Below are 16,817 nucleotides of genomic sequence, written 5' to 3'. Positions count from 1 at the left end.
TGCATAAAACATTGAGAGGATAAGCAAGAAATTAATAACAAGGGTTACCTGCCGTGGGCAAAGGGGAAGAAGTGGATGGGAACAAGAGTTGAAAGGAGGTTTCTCAGTGCATTCGTTTTATATTTTGTTTTTTGGATTATGCAAATACATTAACTATTCAGAATAATTAAAAATATTTAGAAGATGAAATGGGAAAAAAGTGGTAGTAGTGGAACAGTTGCCCAATTCATTCTTTCATTTGCTCCTCACCTCTACCCACCATCAACTTCATGGATTTTTCAGGTTGTTTTTAATCCGAGATTAACTGAGATAAACATATTAACCATAATTATATTTCAAGTTCTTTACATAGATTCACTTAATCTTTCTTCCAACCTAATAATATAGATCATTAACATTCTCATTAAACAAATGAGAAAGCAGAGGCATGGACAGGTTAAGCAATCAATCCACCCAAAATCTCACGTAGCTAGGAAATTGCAGTTAGAATTTGACCCATTGTCTATCAAATCCTGGCGCTCCCAATATCCTTATACAAATATGTTTGAACATTTGCTCTATTATGTCTTTTATTTCTTTGTCTGCATTATTGGAAGTGGGTGCATTGAATCAAAAGGTTTGTATTTTTTAATGTTTTCTCTTTTTAAATAAAAAAAATTCCAAAATGCCATTATGTGAATTTACATTATTTTACATTCGTATCATAAGGGCGTGAGAATGCCTATATCCCCATATCAAATGTGGATTGCATTGAGTAGCAACAAAATTTAATTTTCTCCTCAAGCTAACTGACGAGATACGGTTTATTATTAGTTTTTAATTAGCAGTTTAGCACTCAACTCAGTGATTCTCGGGGGTAACCACTTACCTGCTTCAAACCGAGACCTGCAGCCCCACCGCGCTGTCTCCTATCTGCCGGCAGAGGGCGCTGGCCACGACGCGCCTTTCTCCTGTGGTCCTAATAGGCTTCCCAGGCACGGTGCGCACGCGTATATTTCATTCCAGGTGTCCAGCTTTGTGCCTGATCAATGTCTCATAGGCCGCACGCAGCGCACAGTGTTAAACCCAGACCTGTTTTCGGGGAAAAGTAGTGTCTTCCTTGGACCCAGAGCGACTCTAGGACTCAGGGGCGAGAAGGTCTGGGGTGGGCCTAGAGGGGTTGGACGGCGCATCGGGCAGCCCTCACGGGCGGGGCGGGGCGGGACCTGCAAGGTCTTGGGCGTCGCTCGCCGGTGGGGCCAGAACCGGGCGCGGAGTCCCTGGCCGGGCAGGTATGGAGGCGGAGACCCTAGCAGCCGTCTCATTCACAAACCCCCTCGTGTTCGTGGGGTTCCCGGCGGGGGACTGAGGGCCTGGCGCCGGTCTGGGGGTAGCATGGAGCCCGGTGTGCGGCACAGGGGACTGTAGGGGTGGGCCGCGGCGGGGGTAGTTGTCCTTCTGGGTCTGGGCTGGTCCCACCCAACAGAGCGCTCAGACTGGCGATATCCTTCAGGGGTCAGAGTGATTGAGCCTCCGAGTTTGTCCGGAATTGAACAGGTCCCCCCTCCTTTTCTGGGCGCGTCCGAGACACCCCTGAACCCATTCCGAGCCACAGGTTTCCCGTTAACACATGGTTGAGAAGTTTGTGTCAAACAAACAAAAAAACAGAAAACATAGAGAACTCAAGCATGAGGTCCTGGATATAAGTTTGGTGTGTCTGTTTCCCACTGCTGGAGTCCTCCTTAGCTGGGAGGATGACCCTTTCGAAGTCATCTTGAGCATTCCTCTTGTCTTTAGACAGAACCACAGCTATATTACACAAACGAGGAGCTTCGCTATATTTAAAGAAGCAGTGATTTAGAAACAACTCTCATTTATTGCAGTGAGGAGAGCAGCAAGCCCATATTGATCACCTACTAATCTAGTGTGTTTAAGGTACTGAGAGTCCAGTTCTGAGACTGACATTCTTTACCTGGAGTACCGCCAGAGCATGAGCCATGGGAATCTTAGTGCAGTTTTGAGACATTTTGTGCTCAAATATGTTCAGAAGCTTAATGGTTAAAGATTTCTCTACTGTAGAATATTTCAGAGCCATTAATATGCTAATAGTATTACCAGGAATCTCCCGCTGGAAGTATAGTTTGGATAGTTTTCCAGATTTGAGCTGGAAGTACTGTTTTTCTTGGGTGGTATCCCTGTTGAACATCTAAAAGTTTGGGAAATGCAGTTCCAGAATTAAAAACTCAAGGCTTGGAAGGGGCAGTGTAGATCAATGTTTTTGAACTTCATTGGTGCATACACCTGGGGGTCTTGTTAAAATACTAACTCAGGTTGGTTGTACATTTATTTCTAAGTTCCCAGGTGATGCTGATGCTGCTGGTACATGGACTACACTTCTGAGTGGCAAGGGATTGAAAAGTTGTTCTTCCTGCTTTCCAGAACAATCTGCAATGCTGTGCTTCTAGTTCCAGAACAATCTACAATGCTGTGATTCTAGTTCAGTTACCCTTGTGATGGTTGAAATCCATATAAAATATTCTTGCCCAATGGCTAGTTTGGGCTTGAACATTCCCAATAATGGGAAATTTACTACATATGTGGAATCCCCTTTTATCATGGGATAGTTCAGTAAGGAATTTTATTGCTGAAATACATCTCTGCAACTTCCATCCTGTGGTCCTAGGTTATCTCTTAGAGTCGAATAGAAAAAAAAAGTGTAATCTCTTAAAAAGGTGATTCCTAAAGTGTTAGATGACAGCTGTTCCTACCAAGTTTTCTCCACATGAAATTGCCCTTAATTCTGCATGACGTTTTAATCCCTTTCTTTTATGTTTAGTCCTTCTGCATGGAGTGTTGTGGGGTTTTAGCTGGATGTTGAAGGATGGACGGTGGCTTGCAAGACTAGGGAAAGCATCCTAAGCAGCTGACAATAGTGCAGAGATGACAGTGTGTAAGTCAGATCCAGAAGTGTTTGGCTCAAGTAAGAACTGGTGTGTCAGTGAAAGATTTTGGGCAGGTGAGATAAAGGGGCAAAGCAAATATTTTAGGGTGTATAGTTTTCTTACTATGGTGTATCATGTGGTTGGAAATGGGGAAGGAGAGAGGCAGGGAGCCAGATATGCTTTGCATTTTAGTAACAGAGGACTAGCTTGCTGGTAATAGTAATGCCTTATATTTATGTATAACATTTTGCAGGTTACAGGACCTTTCACAGGCATGATCTCATTTAACTTAGTAATCCTGTGAGATAGGCAGAGCAGCTGTTAATTACCCTGTTAAAGATGAGGCAGCAAAGAGAAAAAATGATTTTTCTTAATTATCAAAGCTATTAAATGGCAGACCAAAGTGGTGACAGTGGTAATGGAGAAAAGAGCAAGGCTGCAGGAGGCCATACTAAGGAAGAATTGATAAGTTGGGCCTGGCTGACATGAGGGTACAAAGGAGAAGAAGTTGTTTCGGAGGTCAAAATAATTGGGAGAATCATAATACCATTGACAGCTGCCATTATACGTTTTACTGTGCCATCTTTATTATTGCTAGTAGCTTCTTGGAGTTATGGTTTGGGAGGGATTGTGGTAGAGGATTCCCAGGTTGCTTAGCCTCTCTCCAGATACTGAGTGGTGCTTTGGGTACTTGGATTATCTGTCCCATACCAAGGGGAAATGAGACGAAAGTCCTTAGTGTCCCCTGAGAAGGTAAGTACTGAGCTATTGACTGATTAAAATTTAGGGCTTGCCATCCTGGAGACTCTGAATCTGACTTTATATAATATTTCATTTGAAGTTTAGGCTAGTACCAGTTGCACTTGGCTGATGGAGAAATTTGGCGTCCAGGCCGACCCTCCTCAAGCTCCTATATATCCCCAGAGGGGTTCACTGAAGCAGAGACTGGACCCTTGTCACACTCAGAGCCTCACTAAAGCTGTTTTCTCAGAAGGTCTGCACTTTTCTTTAGAGCATAGAGGTCTCTCTGTGCTCCTTTACCCATGTGAGATCAAGATTTTGTGTCCCTACCAAATTCCATAGGACCTGGGGCTGTTTGCATTTTTAGTTTTTTATGCTCCTATCTGGAGAGGAAAGTGCTCCCTCTGCTGAAGTGTGCATGCGTGACTCCAGCATACACTGAGTGTATGACTGGTAATTTCCTCCGTGGTAGTGGTCTTTAAGGGTGGAGCTACCCAATGGGAAAGTTGTCAGAGCCATCATATATCCCTAGAGCCTGGTGTTGGTACAAGTGTCTATTCAACATTGAGTGCCTTCTGTGTTCAGTGCTTAGTATACTGAGGTGAATAAAAAATCTCTGTCCTGGAGGAACTTGTGATGGGATAAGGGAAACAATATTGTAAATATGATATTCTAAGAGATATGTCCAAAAGGCTGTATGATAGTGGAGGAGGGACTAACTAGCTCTACATGGAGATATCAGGGGAATCAGGAAAGAGGTGAGATTTGATCTGAGCCTTGAAGATGAGAGAGAATGGCCCCGTTGACATTGGCAACCTGTGCAGAGGCCTAAGGAAGGTAAGTGAATCCAAATGGCTGGAATAGAAGAGAACTTTGGGATCAATGGAGAGGTGATTGATGAGACTAGATTCATAATGAAGCCAGGTTTTTATGGCTTGTAGTGCTCTGGTAAGAGGATTCATTTTTGTGGGCAGGGAAACCACTGGAAGGTTTTAGGCAGGGAGGTGACGAGATTGTATTTTGGGATGCTAACTGGCAGTGGACTGAAAGGGGAGAATCTGGATTGGGGACATCAGGAGACTTGTAATAACCTAGGCGTGGTCTAAGGCCAAACTAAGGACAGCTCAGTTGGTATGGAAAGGAGGGGATGAATCTGAGAGACTATAGAGACCAAATTAACCTGATGTAATGCCTAATTGGTTGTTGAGAATAAGAGAGAGGGAGTTGCTGAGGGTGACTCAGTTTTCTGTTTTGGGAGAATGGTGGTGCCAGTAGTAAAGAGGGAATATAGAGGAGGAAGCGGGGAAGGCAGTGTCTTTTGGGTCATGTTGAACTTAGGGGCCTCTGTGGCACTTAGCAGAGAGGTGGAAATGTGCGTCTGAGGTTCAGGGTGGTAGGTGTAAGTGGTAGTTGATGCTGTGGGAATAAATTAGCCCAGCCATGCTTATAGAAGGCTGAAGGTGACAGAGGAGGTTAGAAGGACTGGTACACAAAATGAGAGAGAATGTTGTCCAGGAAGCTAGGAGAGGAAAAAGTTCCAGGAAAAGGACCAGCAGCCTCAGATGCTACAGAAAGATCAAGTAGGATGAGTTTGGAAAATGCACCTTGAGACTGGCCAGTTAGGAGGTTGTGGTCACCAGGACACTTTCTTTGTTAGTGGGAGCAGCTTCAGTAGAGTGGTAGGGCCAGGAGCCAGGTAAATTGAGGAATGGATGGGAAGTGAGGGTGGGGAGGGTGTACTCACTGAATAGTTTGGTAAGGAAGGAAGGATAAGAGCTGGTGGCGGCTTGTGGAGAAGGGTAACAGACACCAGAAGCAGTTTTCCTATAATAGAAGAGTCTTGCACATAGGTTATCTGATCATGTCTAAGAGCCAGTTAGAGAGGGTGCAATCGAAGGCACAAGAGAAATGAATGTTAAATCAGGTTCTCAGGGAAGTGCGGAGGGGTTGGCCTGGAAAACAAGGTATCATTGTTTCCTTTGAAGAGGAATGACAGAAGAAAGGAATGTAGGAAGAAGGAGGCAATGACTATTGCAGATACATATAAATTTACAAAGGAATTCTTATCTAATAGGCTGAGTTTCTTTCTCTACAAAGTTATGAGCTGAGGGGCGAGGGGCAGGTATGGGCTCAGACTGGAATAGGGACTTGAAAGTAGCCAGGGAAACTTGGAACAGCTGTCCAGAGGAAAGGGAGGGACCGCAGACTTGAGACACCCTCTAAGAGTGTTGGGTACCTCCAGTCTACATTGTAGTCTCTCCTCCGTCTTCGTCATACTAATAACGGCTGGCATTTATTGAGCGCTTCACGCAAGGCACTCTTCTAGGTGCTCTTCAGGCATTCCTAATGTGACTTTTACAACATCCCTGTTAGAAGAGGTATTGTTATTACCTCCTCTCTACAGAAGAGGAAATTGAGGCATGGAGGGTAACTTAGTCGTGCTTTTATGTTTGATGAATCTCTTCTGCAGAAGTGTCATTGCTTCCCTTGAGGCCTCAGAGAAGGCAGAAATTTAATTCTAGCTCCCAATAGCTGGACCTCAAGGCGCTGGAGTCCAGGGCTGCTAAGGAGGCAGTCTTGCCACGCCAGTCTGTTAGCACGGTCATGACGTGGATCAGCAGGGCGGTGAGGTCAGTGTTGCTGCTGGCTTTTTACAACTGTGTAGGGAACTCTGAAATCCCTGAGTGATATCTCAGCAACCTGACTAGACAGACCAGTGACTAATAATATAAGGTACTGTAGGCTGAGACTATGTGACCTGAGATAGTGAATAGGAAAAGAGATTTTGTCTCTGTCAGCCAGAAAAAGATTTTTTTTCCTGCCATTACAGGACTAGAAAGACCTATAACCTTACATAATAGCATAGATTATCAACACTCACCTTTTGTGTTTTCCCCATTGCTGTGAGAGTTAGAATTTTCAGATAAGGGGTACACCTGACTTGAGTGAAAGGGAAAAATGGTGGGATGGCATGGATAGAAGAGAAATGGACTTACCTTTTTCTGCTGCAGCCACTGGAGCATCATCTCCTTGTCCTTCCTCTTGAGGTTGCCATGGATACGCCTTTACGCGGTGACTTGAGATTGATTTCCATTATGATCAGATGATGACGTGCGTTTAAAAAGAGAAAGGACAGAATGCTCTGTTTCTGGGGAGTGGCCAGGGAGCTGCCGAAAAGGCAGAGCCTAGCACAGCCCAGGTGGCTGTGGCTTTGTTGGCTGCTTTGGCTTTTGCTGAAGTTGTGAAATGGTGCATCTCTCTTTTCAGAGCGCAGGCTCAGGGATCTGTGTCTGCAGGGTCCTAGTGCCAGGTACTTACTTGCTAGTTGGTTCATGGGGAGGAACCAGCAGGTATTTCAAACGGGCTGTTAAGTAGGACTCCTGCTAGCACTGGGAGGGCTGCAGTTCCTGAGCACAGGCCTGAACCCCAGTGCCTGCTGCCTTCCTGCAAAGGGTCCTGTGTTGAGGATAAGTGAGGCAGGTTGTGTAGCTTTCCGTGCTGGCTCTCGGAGGTTGGCCTGGCAGTCACTGGGGATTCCTGGAGTAGGGGGTACTTTAGGAGGGGGTTGAGCTGCATGGAGACTGGGAGTGGGCTACAGACATTTCTGGGGATAATGAGGAGCTGGAAAGGTAAAGAAAGTCCATTTAGGGGCAAGGCCTTCTCTATGAGATCTATAAAGCAGAAACAGGAGTAGGACCTAGGAACAAAAAGGCTGTATGTGTCTCCTTTCTGGGTTCCTGTGTGTATCTGGAATCCAGACTTCCAAACTTCCAGCTCCCCACCCCCTCAGCCTCCATTCCCCACTTAGTGAGCATGCTCTCTCCTTTTCTGAGGGACTCCCATCCACACTTACCCCTACCCTACTAGTGTTTTCAGAGATGTACAACTTCAGTCTTTAGAAGATCTGGTTATTGCTAATACCATTGTATTTCATTTTATCTCTTTGTAACCAAACTAGTCATGCCCAGTGCCTAGTGTAGTTCAGTTCAAGTGTGTGGACCTCACTGTCAGACTGCCTGGATTTCAGAACAGCTCCTTTATGAGTGAGATCAGAGAAAGCAAACAATTGGGTTAGCCCAGGTCAAGATTAGGTGAGGAGAGACAAGAAGGGGTCAAGGGTTCAGAGGATGCGGGGGTGCCAGTGAAAAGCACGGTAGAAACAATACAGGCTGGGTGTCAAAGAGGCTTTACTCCTTAATTTCCAACAATCTACCTGTTTCCCTATCATATTTTTAAATGTCCTTCAAGATCATTAGTAACCTATTTATCAGACACAGATTTTTTTTCTTCCTCTCCTCATATTCCTAGACATTTTAGTAGTATTTAATATCATTGGGGAGGAAAATGAATTAGAAATCCAGGGAGTATCTGTCTTCATGGCTGAGAGAACATGTAATTTGGAACTGTCCTATATGACATGAGGTGGGGCCCAGAGATGCTCTGGAAGGATTATGTACCCGTCAAATGTGCTGTCTGCCATTTTCTGGCCATGAGACTCAGAGTGAGTCATTTGACTTCTGAAACTCAAGTCCATAACCTGTAGCCTGGAAATAATGAAATCTGTTTTGTTTGTATGACAGGCACGTTTTGGAAGAAAGTAGTGAAATACATAACATGTATTAGTGTACACAGGTAAGTTTTCCCCAGAGGAGGCCCTGAGAACAAGACTTACTTTCTCCTAACATGTTCAGTTTCCCTTTCCATCCCCCCCACCCAAGTCTTTTTTTTTTTTTATTTTTTAAATTGTATTTTTTCTCGCTCCCTACCCAATTCTGTTCATGTTTTCAATCATCATTCTTCCATTACTCATGCCTGAAAACTCGTTTATTCATTCATTCACTTATTTGTGCCTTCATTTGTTTATGCAGCATTTGAGTTCCTACTGTGTGCAAGTCATTATTGATGTACCTTCTCAATAATAATGAAGATGATGGTTAAAATTCCCTGAGCACATATTCTGTGCCAGGCACTGTGCTGAATGCTTTCCTTCAATCTTACTGAATTCTCACAATATCCCTGTGAGGCAGGCATTATTTCCCCCTTTTTTCAGATGAGGTAACCTGGGTTCTGGGTTAAATATCTTTACCAGAGTTATACAGGTGAGGAAATAGGAGAACCAAAGCTGTACCAAGGTCTGTCTGTCTTCGGAGCCCATGCAGGCCCACTGCCTCTTTCCCCATTTCTGATCTATCTTCAGACCTTTCCAGGGCTTTTTGGTACTATCTCTAAATGGGCCTCTTCTCTCTCTCTCTCTCTCAGGATCCTGGTTCAGACCCTCTTTACCCCTTGCTCATTATTGCAGCAGACCCCTTGCTGTTACCCCCATTAAAAAATTTTTTTGTATGTTTGTTTATGTATTTATTTTAGAGAGAAGACGAAGCGGGGAGAAAGTGAGGGAGAAAAACATTGATTGGTACCTCTCGTACATGCCCTGACTGGGAACTGAACCCCAAACCTAGGCATGTACCATACAAGCCAGGCCTGTGCCCTGACCAGAAACTGAACTGACAGCCTTTCACTTTGCAGAACTACGCCCAACCAACTGAGCCACACCAGTCAGGGCATGTTATCCCCATCTTTACCGAGTTGCTCCTGTCTCCACTCCATCCTGCTCTGCCATCAGTTTGATCTTCCTAAAGTAGTTTTCATTATGCTAGTCTCCTACACAGGAAGAGCCTGGCTTCCTGTTGTTATTTGATCAAGTCCATCTATCTGTATGTGATGTTAAACTCCTTGACTAGCCATACTTATCTTCTAATATATCAGTATTATTGTGTTTATTTAGTCAATAAATATTTGACTCCATGAGCTAAGGGTGATGGGATCATAAAGAGGAAAGATTGTGGTTTCTACTTTACAAGGCTTGTAGTTTAATAGAAGAACTCATCTTGAATTCTTTACTTCCGTCCAGCTAGTGTTGATATTCCCTAGTGAAGCAAAATTGTTTCTGCTCATACTATGTTCACAACATAAAGTGTTTGCAGGTCTTTCCTCTCCTCATATCTTAAAAAAAAACCTTAAAATTCAAGGCACAGTCAGGTACCTCTTTTCTTTCTAGCTCATCTTTCTCCTGTCTGTAATCCTTACAATATTTATTGCCTAGATATTTTATTTTAAGACTTATATACCATCTTTGGTCATGTCAGGTGATTCTGTCAGTACTTTTTACAAGCACTTTTATGTGCTTTATCTTGTTGGAGCCTCATAACATTAATGTAGATAATTATTCCCATGTTATAGGAGAAGAAACAGCCTCCAGGAAGTTGGGTGACTGCATATACCCACGTGGCTAGTGAGTTGGGAGGTTGTTCTTAGATCTGAGCTCTTTTGGTGCTCTGAAGGCAGTGTGGTCTAGAAGAGCTGGCCTCGGAAGCCTAGAGATACATGTGATGACAGTGAAGATATGCAGAGGGTTTAGTTCAGGCTTTGGTTCCAGTTTTGGCTCCACTCTTCATCTTTTGTGTAACTTTAGGGAAGTGGCCCAGTTCTCTAAGCCTCAGTTTCCTTGTCAGCATTGTCCCTGGCTTTTCTTTCTGTGGTGGTATTGTGATGTCCAAATATGATAATAACAACATTGTTATTAGCTAACTTTTGTTGAATGCTTATTGAATACTAGGCAGTGCCTTAAATATTTTACATGGATTACCTCAGCTAGTCATCACAACAGCTCTCTGAGATATGTTCTTTGATTGTTTCCAATTGGCAGATGAGGAAATTGAAGCACAGAAGATACTAAGTAACTGGACCAAATTTATGTAGCTACCAAGTGGTGAAGCCCGGAATTGGATGTAAGCATCCTGAGTCTAAAACCAAGATGCTCTGTAGACTGTAAAGGGTTCTGCACATGTGAAGTCCATGCTGCAAGGTCTTCACCTGTGTAATGGTTGCTAGGGAAGAAAGGAGACAACATGGAGATTTTGCAGGGGAGGAGGGAAATGGTTTCCTGGAGGATCTGGCCAGAATTGAAGATGCAGAGAGGTATTTTGGGACCTTAGATCTGACTATTGGCTACTGTTCTATTAAAGGGCTCTCTGGCTTGCCTTAGAAAGAGGGTGGAGTAGAGGAAGACCCTGTGAAGCACAGTTCAGACAAGGCAGGTATCTCTAGGCCCAGTGGCTCTAGATCCATATACCACACCCAGTGGAGCCAGAGGTCAGACCCCAGGCCAACCTTGTTGGCTACTTAGTAGCAGGGACCCTGACCTTTGGCCCCTAGCCCTGTTAGATGGGTAAAAGAATGAAGTGGTATTGTTACATAGCTTCAGAGACCTTTCACTAGAATGCACAATTATTAAATTAAACATGTTCCATTATAAAAGTAATGCATGGTTAAAGAAATTGTGTGAATTACAGAAATATAGAGAATAAACCATCCTGTCATTTCTGTTAAGGAGATGCCTAGGAAGCAAGGCCATGAGTACAAGGGTCAGGTGGTCAGAGTAAACTGGGCCTTGTGCTTCTGACCCTTATGAATCCATTAAACCTGATAATTTTGAGGTTCAGAGCCTGATCCTTTGTAACAACCAGAAGGGAGAAGAGTGACAACAGCCTTTGCCAGCGTGAGGGGACTGGGGTATTGACTTGCTTTGCTGTGTGTGTGTGAAGTTGCCTCTGGTGCTGCCCTTCCTTTGCTGGGTATTAGGCAGGGCCTGGCTCCTCCGGTTCTGTGAGAGATTGAAATCCAGACCCTAATGTCATGGGTTTGGACCCTGAGTCCTGAGTTTAGCAAGAGGCGGGAGGAAGCACCAGAAAGGCGGGGGTGAAAGACCCTTATTGGCTGTATGGAGGCCCTGGGCAGCTGATGGTTTGAAGTGTCACTTGATGCTGAGGCCTCACATCGTAGGGGAGGGCCAGTGTGGTGAGGGGCTGCCGTCGAGGAGGAACGGGAGGGCTATATGAGCCCTAGGACAGTGTGCTCTGGAGATGAGTGCTGAGGGTCTGTGGCTGGGCCTAGCCCCTTAGTCCCAGCCCTTGCTGTCTGGCCCAGGTGAAGCATGGGGGCACTAGGACCCAGAGGCTAGCATGGTTCCTGACAAGTCTAGAGCAGCACTAGCGCAGAGTGACAGAGTGAGACTCATCAGCTGGCAGGCAGGATTCGGTGTCTGTGGGTTCAGGAATCCTCCAGCAGCAGAGGGGACTTGCTCTTCAGTCTCCGTCTCTGTCCCCACCCCTATCCCAGCAGGTCCATGGACTGGGGAGGGCCGCGGCTGGTAGCTTCTGTGTCTGTCCATGAGGGCCTGGGGCCCTGACCCTTCTGCCTAGGCTTCTGCCTTTTCTCTCTGTCTTTGGCCAGCTGGGGAGGGGGTAGAGGCCGGTGAGCAACATGGCCCAGAGCAAGAGGCACGTGTATAGCCGGGTAAGTGGCCCTGATCTGGGAGGGCCCTGGAGGGCCACTGAAAGGCCTGGGTGCTTGTGGACATTGCTGTGGGGGCTGGGGAGGCAGGTTGGAGCTGGGATGGGGCCACTCGCAACCCTGACAGTGTTAGGCTGGACCGGCTTCCCCTCCCAGAGTTGAGCCCTCGGTGGGGACCAGGGAGGCCTGACCTTTGACTTCTAACTGGACCTCAGGCTAGGGGTTCCTAAGAGAGGGGGCTAGACTGCCTTTGGGACTCTGAATGGGGTCGGCAGATCAGAATGGCTTTGCAGTGAAGCCTTTCTTTAGAGCTGCTTTGTTGTTTGTCACTTGCTTTCTCTCTTCTGGCTCTGATTGAATCCGTACCCTCTGTTGTGTCCACCTGGTGCTGAGAGGCTTATCATGGTTGGGAGGTTGGGGAGAGCCTCTTAAGTCTGGGGCCAGCCTTGATGTCACTGTCAACTCCTTTTATTGATAGGTCCACCCTGTCATATCCCAGGTATGATTTGGGGACCTGGAGCCCCTGGGAGCTCCTCCCCTTCCTCATCTTCCTCACTTTCCTCACCTTCCTGGATAAGCTCTTTTGGGAAAGGGGTTAGGAAGTGACAGGCTCTGGCATGGCTCCCTTCTGAAGCCAGGTGGGAGCATCCGAAGGAAGCCCTGTGGAGTCTTTAGGGCCATGGTGTCACTTCTTCACACCTCATTCATTTGTTTGCTGCAAGGCCCCTGGTTCATGGAGCTGCTGTTTCTGAAAATGGCTCAGGTGTGATTTTCTTCTGAACCATGGGTCTATTTGGGACCTAATTTCATGTTGTGTCCTGTCATCACTGGTGTGTCAGAAGCCAAGAGCTTCCCAAGGACAGTGCTTAGTCCATTCTTTTGCCTTGTCCATCCTTGGGGTGATATGCTGTCCATTTGGACCACTGGGCAGAGTGTAGGACAGGTCTGAGGTACCTGATTTACCTGGTCTTTATTTTCCTTTTTGTAGCAGCTTAACATGAGGGAAGGATCTCTAGAGCTTGGGGTGTAGAGACTTGATAGAACAGTGAGTGCTCAGGTCAGGAAGAAGGGAGTAAATGGTTAGATGGGCTGCAGTGAAGCAGCCAGGAGTGTTGTGGTAGGCGTGTGGATGGGTGTCAGGGGAGTCAGGTCAGGAAGGGGTGGTGGTGACCTGAGGGCTGGCTGGAAGGAGGCACAGTTGTGTGCTTCTGGAAGGGAGGGGCCTGAGAGAGCCATTTGAACACAGGGAAGACAGGCGACAATGGGGAGGGGAACAGGATTCAGTGGGGTCACCTACTGAATTGCCTGTCTTTCCAGCTCAGGTTCCTGAGTCAGAGCATTGGGTTGTGGGGAGCCTGGTCTAAACTGAGTTATTTGCTTGAGCTTCATTCCCTTCTTGGGGGGGCAGTGCTCCTGAGAATGCTGCCATATGGTGACATTTACAGATTTATCAATGAATTCTGATTTGTTATAAAATTTAAATATAAACACGTAAAAATTCTGGCAAATTCCAGTGGAGTTTGGAGAAGTCTTAGAAGAACAGGTCACTGACATTTTTCAGAAGGGAACTTCGGGGTCCACTTCACCCGTAAATGGGGTTCAGGGAAATGACTCCTGGTTCTTTTTCAGTCCAGGATCCTGACTGGGGCCTTTTTATGCATTAGGATGACACCCTTGACCTGAGGCCTTTAACTGTGTATGTTTGCATGTGTCTTTCAGACACCCAGTGGCAGCAGGATGAGCGGGGAGGCAGGCGCCCGGCCTCTGCGAGTGGGCTCCCGTGTGGAGGTGATTGGAAAAGGGCACCGAGGCACTGTGGCCTACGTTGGAGCCACACTCTTTGCCACTGGCAAATGGGTAGGCGTGATCCTGGATGAAGCAAAGGGCAAGAATGATGGAACTGTCCAAGGCAAGAAGTACTTCACTTGTGATGAAGGGCACGGCATCTTTGTGCGCCAGTCCCAGGTACTCACACCTTATTTTTTTTGTGTCTGTTGCATGTGCAGCTGGTGTGTTGGGGCTCCCCTTTCCTGGGCATGAGCATAAGTCTCTGGGAGAATAGGAGGTAGTGGGAGAGGAAAGATTGGAGATACATCCTTAAGGAAGCTGTTTGGGGCTTGGGGTGGGGCCCATATTGCAGCATAACATTCTTGATCTGGCTATGTTGAGTCTATCTTGTGGCCTCAGATCCAGGTATTTGAAGATGGAGCAGATACTACTTCCCCAGAGACACCTGATTCTTCTGCCTCAAAGGCCCTCAAAAGAGGTAATAACCACCCACTTAAGTTGCCACTCCACATCCAAGAATCCCTAGGACTTCTCCCAGTACATGGAAAATCCTGAGATTTTCCATCACCACCCTCTTCTCTTGTTGTTGTAACTTTCCTATCCACCATAATGTTCTCTTGTTTTCTACAGAGGGAACTGACTCAGCTACAAAGACCAGCAAACTGGTGAGTGGTTGGGGGTGGGAGTGTGAAGTAATAGAAAGAAGGAGGGGAAGGATATAGAGAGGAGGGAGACCCAGTGCCAGGCAGAGAGAAGTAATAGGTAAGTAAACTAAGTTAGCTTTACAGTCTCTATCCTCCCTGAGAAGGAAGCTTTCTGGATATGACTTATTGTTTTAGGGATGAATAAAGGTGGTAGCAGGGAACAACTGTTAGGGCCCAGAAGTTCAGGGTCAAATAGGGTGATAGGAAGGACAGGTCTGATCCTACTATGTTATTGTCAACTTCCTACCTCTTGGTACCCAAGGCTGCCAAGGTCTAAAGGGCCTGAGGGAAAGGGTAAGGTAGGAGCTGGAGGAAGAAGGAGCTCTCCTGTTCACAAGTGAATGGTAAGGAGCTGGGCCCTCTGCCACCTGTTTTAGGTGGTATTCAGAGGGCCCATCCGAGCTCCCCTTTGCTGCTCTGTACAGGGTATGTGAGGTGGATTCAGATTGTCCAGCTTCTCTGAGCCAGGGTGAGGACATCCTAGAAACATATCATTGAGGGACCCCTCATCTCACTCATCCAGAGCTTGACAGTGACCTGCCTCCCTCTTTACTGGTGTATGCCTAAGTTGGTATTAATACTCACACCCAGGCTGTCTGGCCAGCTAGCACAGTGTGTTGTCTGTTCTCTAACTCTTTCCTTTCCTACTCATGCAGCGGGGACTGAAGCCTAAGAAGGTGGTGTGTTTACTATTTGTGCCTGGGTTGCTGAGGGCTATGCGACCCTTCCGCAGCTGTCCTGCATGTCTTGGGCTGCTGTATGCATGTGTGTGTCACCTTGGGCTGGGATGGCTAGAGGAAATGGCGGCCTTGGCTTTCAGAGTTCTTTGAGGGCTGCAAGGATATCAGGCTTGGCGTCAAGGCCCAGGTAGCGTTCACTAAGACAATCCCTACACCTCCTTGCCTAGGACTTCTAGTCAGAGACTGCCATCACTTGACTGTAAACAGCAGCAGCATGGAATAGAGACTTTACAAGGTTGTGATGGGTTCTTTCTTAGCCCAAGCTTGGGGCAGTGAGAGGAGAAATTGGAGGGCTGGGATGCAGAGAGTACGAAGTGAAGTGGTTGGGCAAGGAGGCAGGAGGTCAGGGAACAGATCACAGTAAGAACAGCCCCAAGTTGGAAAGCCTGAGAGTCTGTGTGCCTGCCTCTGGGTGAGCACTGCCATGAATGCCCACCTTCACTCTTTTCCACTAGTCTTTCCCTCCTCTTCTGGTGGTGTGCCTGAGCCTACCTCTTACCCCTTGCAGCCTTCTGTCAGCCATTATTGGAGTGGGGCTCAACTCTCAGTCGCTGCCACGACCACTTCCTCACACCAGCCCCTGCCTTGGGCCTTTGCCCAGGCTGTCTCTAACCTGCATGTGCCTGTCTAACCTGTATGTACTCTGCTGTGGGTGATTCTGTGATTTCCTTGTTGCCAGCCTGTCTCAGGCCTTTCTGACCTTGCATGGAGAGCTGTTGGATGGGGGCAGTGGGAGGGGAGAGGAAGACATCTCCCTTTCAACTCCTGGTTGGTGATGGGAACGCACTTTGAAGTCTTGCCATGGAACAGACCACATGCTGGTACTTGCTTTGGGGTCCTGACTTGCATGGGAATGGGGATGTAAGAACGAAAATAAAGCTCTAAAGGATGTTGGGCTCATTCCAACGTCATAGAAACTTGGCTTCTTCCCTTGATTATTGTCTTCTGGTTGGGGCTCCTCTCTCACATCAGGCCCCTGGATAGAGGAGAGCATGGACCTTCAGTCTGATGTCTGTGAAGGAGTTCTGGCCACAGCCTGACCTGATGCTGGTGGGGCCTGAGCCGTGCCCAAACCCTGGGGTTTTGGCGCCTGCCTGGAGAATTGTGGCAGAGCCCAGCCCGGGCTGCCCAAGTTGGGATATAGTGCCTTTTTGCTCATGGTTCAGCGTTAGTCAAGTAAAGCCCTCCACCCCACCCCACCTCAGGTCTCCCTCTCCAGTGGTCTGTCATAGCAGATTTGGTAGCCAGAGCCCCTGCTCTCACCCCTTGAGGAACAGGGAGCTAACTCCAGAGCAAAAGAATGTACTTTGAGAGAGAGGGCAAAAGAGAACCCAGATGTCTCTGCAAGGTGCCCAGTCCTTTCTGGAGGCCCTTTGGAGACAGGCTTTAACTTGCCTACAGTCAGGGCGGGGTTTGGAAGAGGAGCCAAACACTAATTAGAGCTGTTGTTTAAGGTTCCCAAGGTTTCTGTCTCACTGTGTGCCCCTCAGAGCTGATGCCCATGCAAGAGGGGTACTCTGGGTGTGTGTGTCTGATGAGAAGAGACAAAAGTAGAGTTAATGATGTGGAGG

The 16,817-nt window shown here is 46.9% G+C and overlaps 2 protein-coding genes across 11 annotated transcripts in view; one reads left to right on the top strand and one right to left on the bottom strand.

Moving 5' to 3' along the window:
* The window catches only part of WDR54 (WD repeat domain 54), a 30,259-nt gene extending 23,347 nt beyond the window's left edge, over nucleotides 1–6,912 (bottom strand). The window contains exon 1 of the mRNA XM_090281566.1: nucleotides 6,659–6,912. The gene's annotated coding sequence lies outside the window, so the exon portion shown is untranslated. The remainder of the gene's footprint in view (nucleotides 1–6,658) is intronic.
* Nucleotides 1,212–16,817, top strand: part of DCTN1 (dynactin subunit 1) — a 28,969-nt gene continuing 13,363 nt past the window's right edge. For 3 of the 10 annotated variants that reach the window (XM_090281546.1, XM_090281538.1, XM_090281536.1), the window contains exons 1-5: nucleotides 11,747–12,017; nucleotides 13,734–13,979; nucleotides 14,202–14,280; nucleotides 14,433–14,467; nucleotides 15,163–15,183. In XM_090281546.1, coding sequence (XP_090137672.1) covers nucleotides 11,985–12,017; nucleotides 13,734–13,979; nucleotides 14,202–14,280; nucleotides 14,433–14,467; nucleotides 15,163–15,183 — 414 coding nt within the window. In that variant the 5' untranslated portion in view covers nucleotides 11,747–11,984. Of the gene's footprint in view, nucleotides 1,272–8,242; nucleotides 8,295–10,368; nucleotides 10,451–11,746; nucleotides 12,018–13,733; nucleotides 13,980–14,201; nucleotides 14,281–14,432; nucleotides 14,468–15,162; nucleotides 15,184–16,817 lie in introns of those variants that run through there. The other 7 variants (XM_090281545.1, XM_090281544.1, XM_090281543.1 and 4 more) reach the window with 5 other exon arrangements.

This window comes from Furipterus horrens, unplaced genomic scaffold (genome assembly GCF_987537825.1).
Source record: "Furipterus horrens unplaced genomic scaffold, mFurHor1.1.pri manual_scaffold_6, whole genome shotgun sequence".
NCBI lineage: Eukaryota > Metazoa > Chordata > Mammalia > Chiroptera > Furipteridae > Furipterus > Furipterus horrens.
This window is presented reverse-complemented; position numbering and strand designations above follow the sequence as displayed.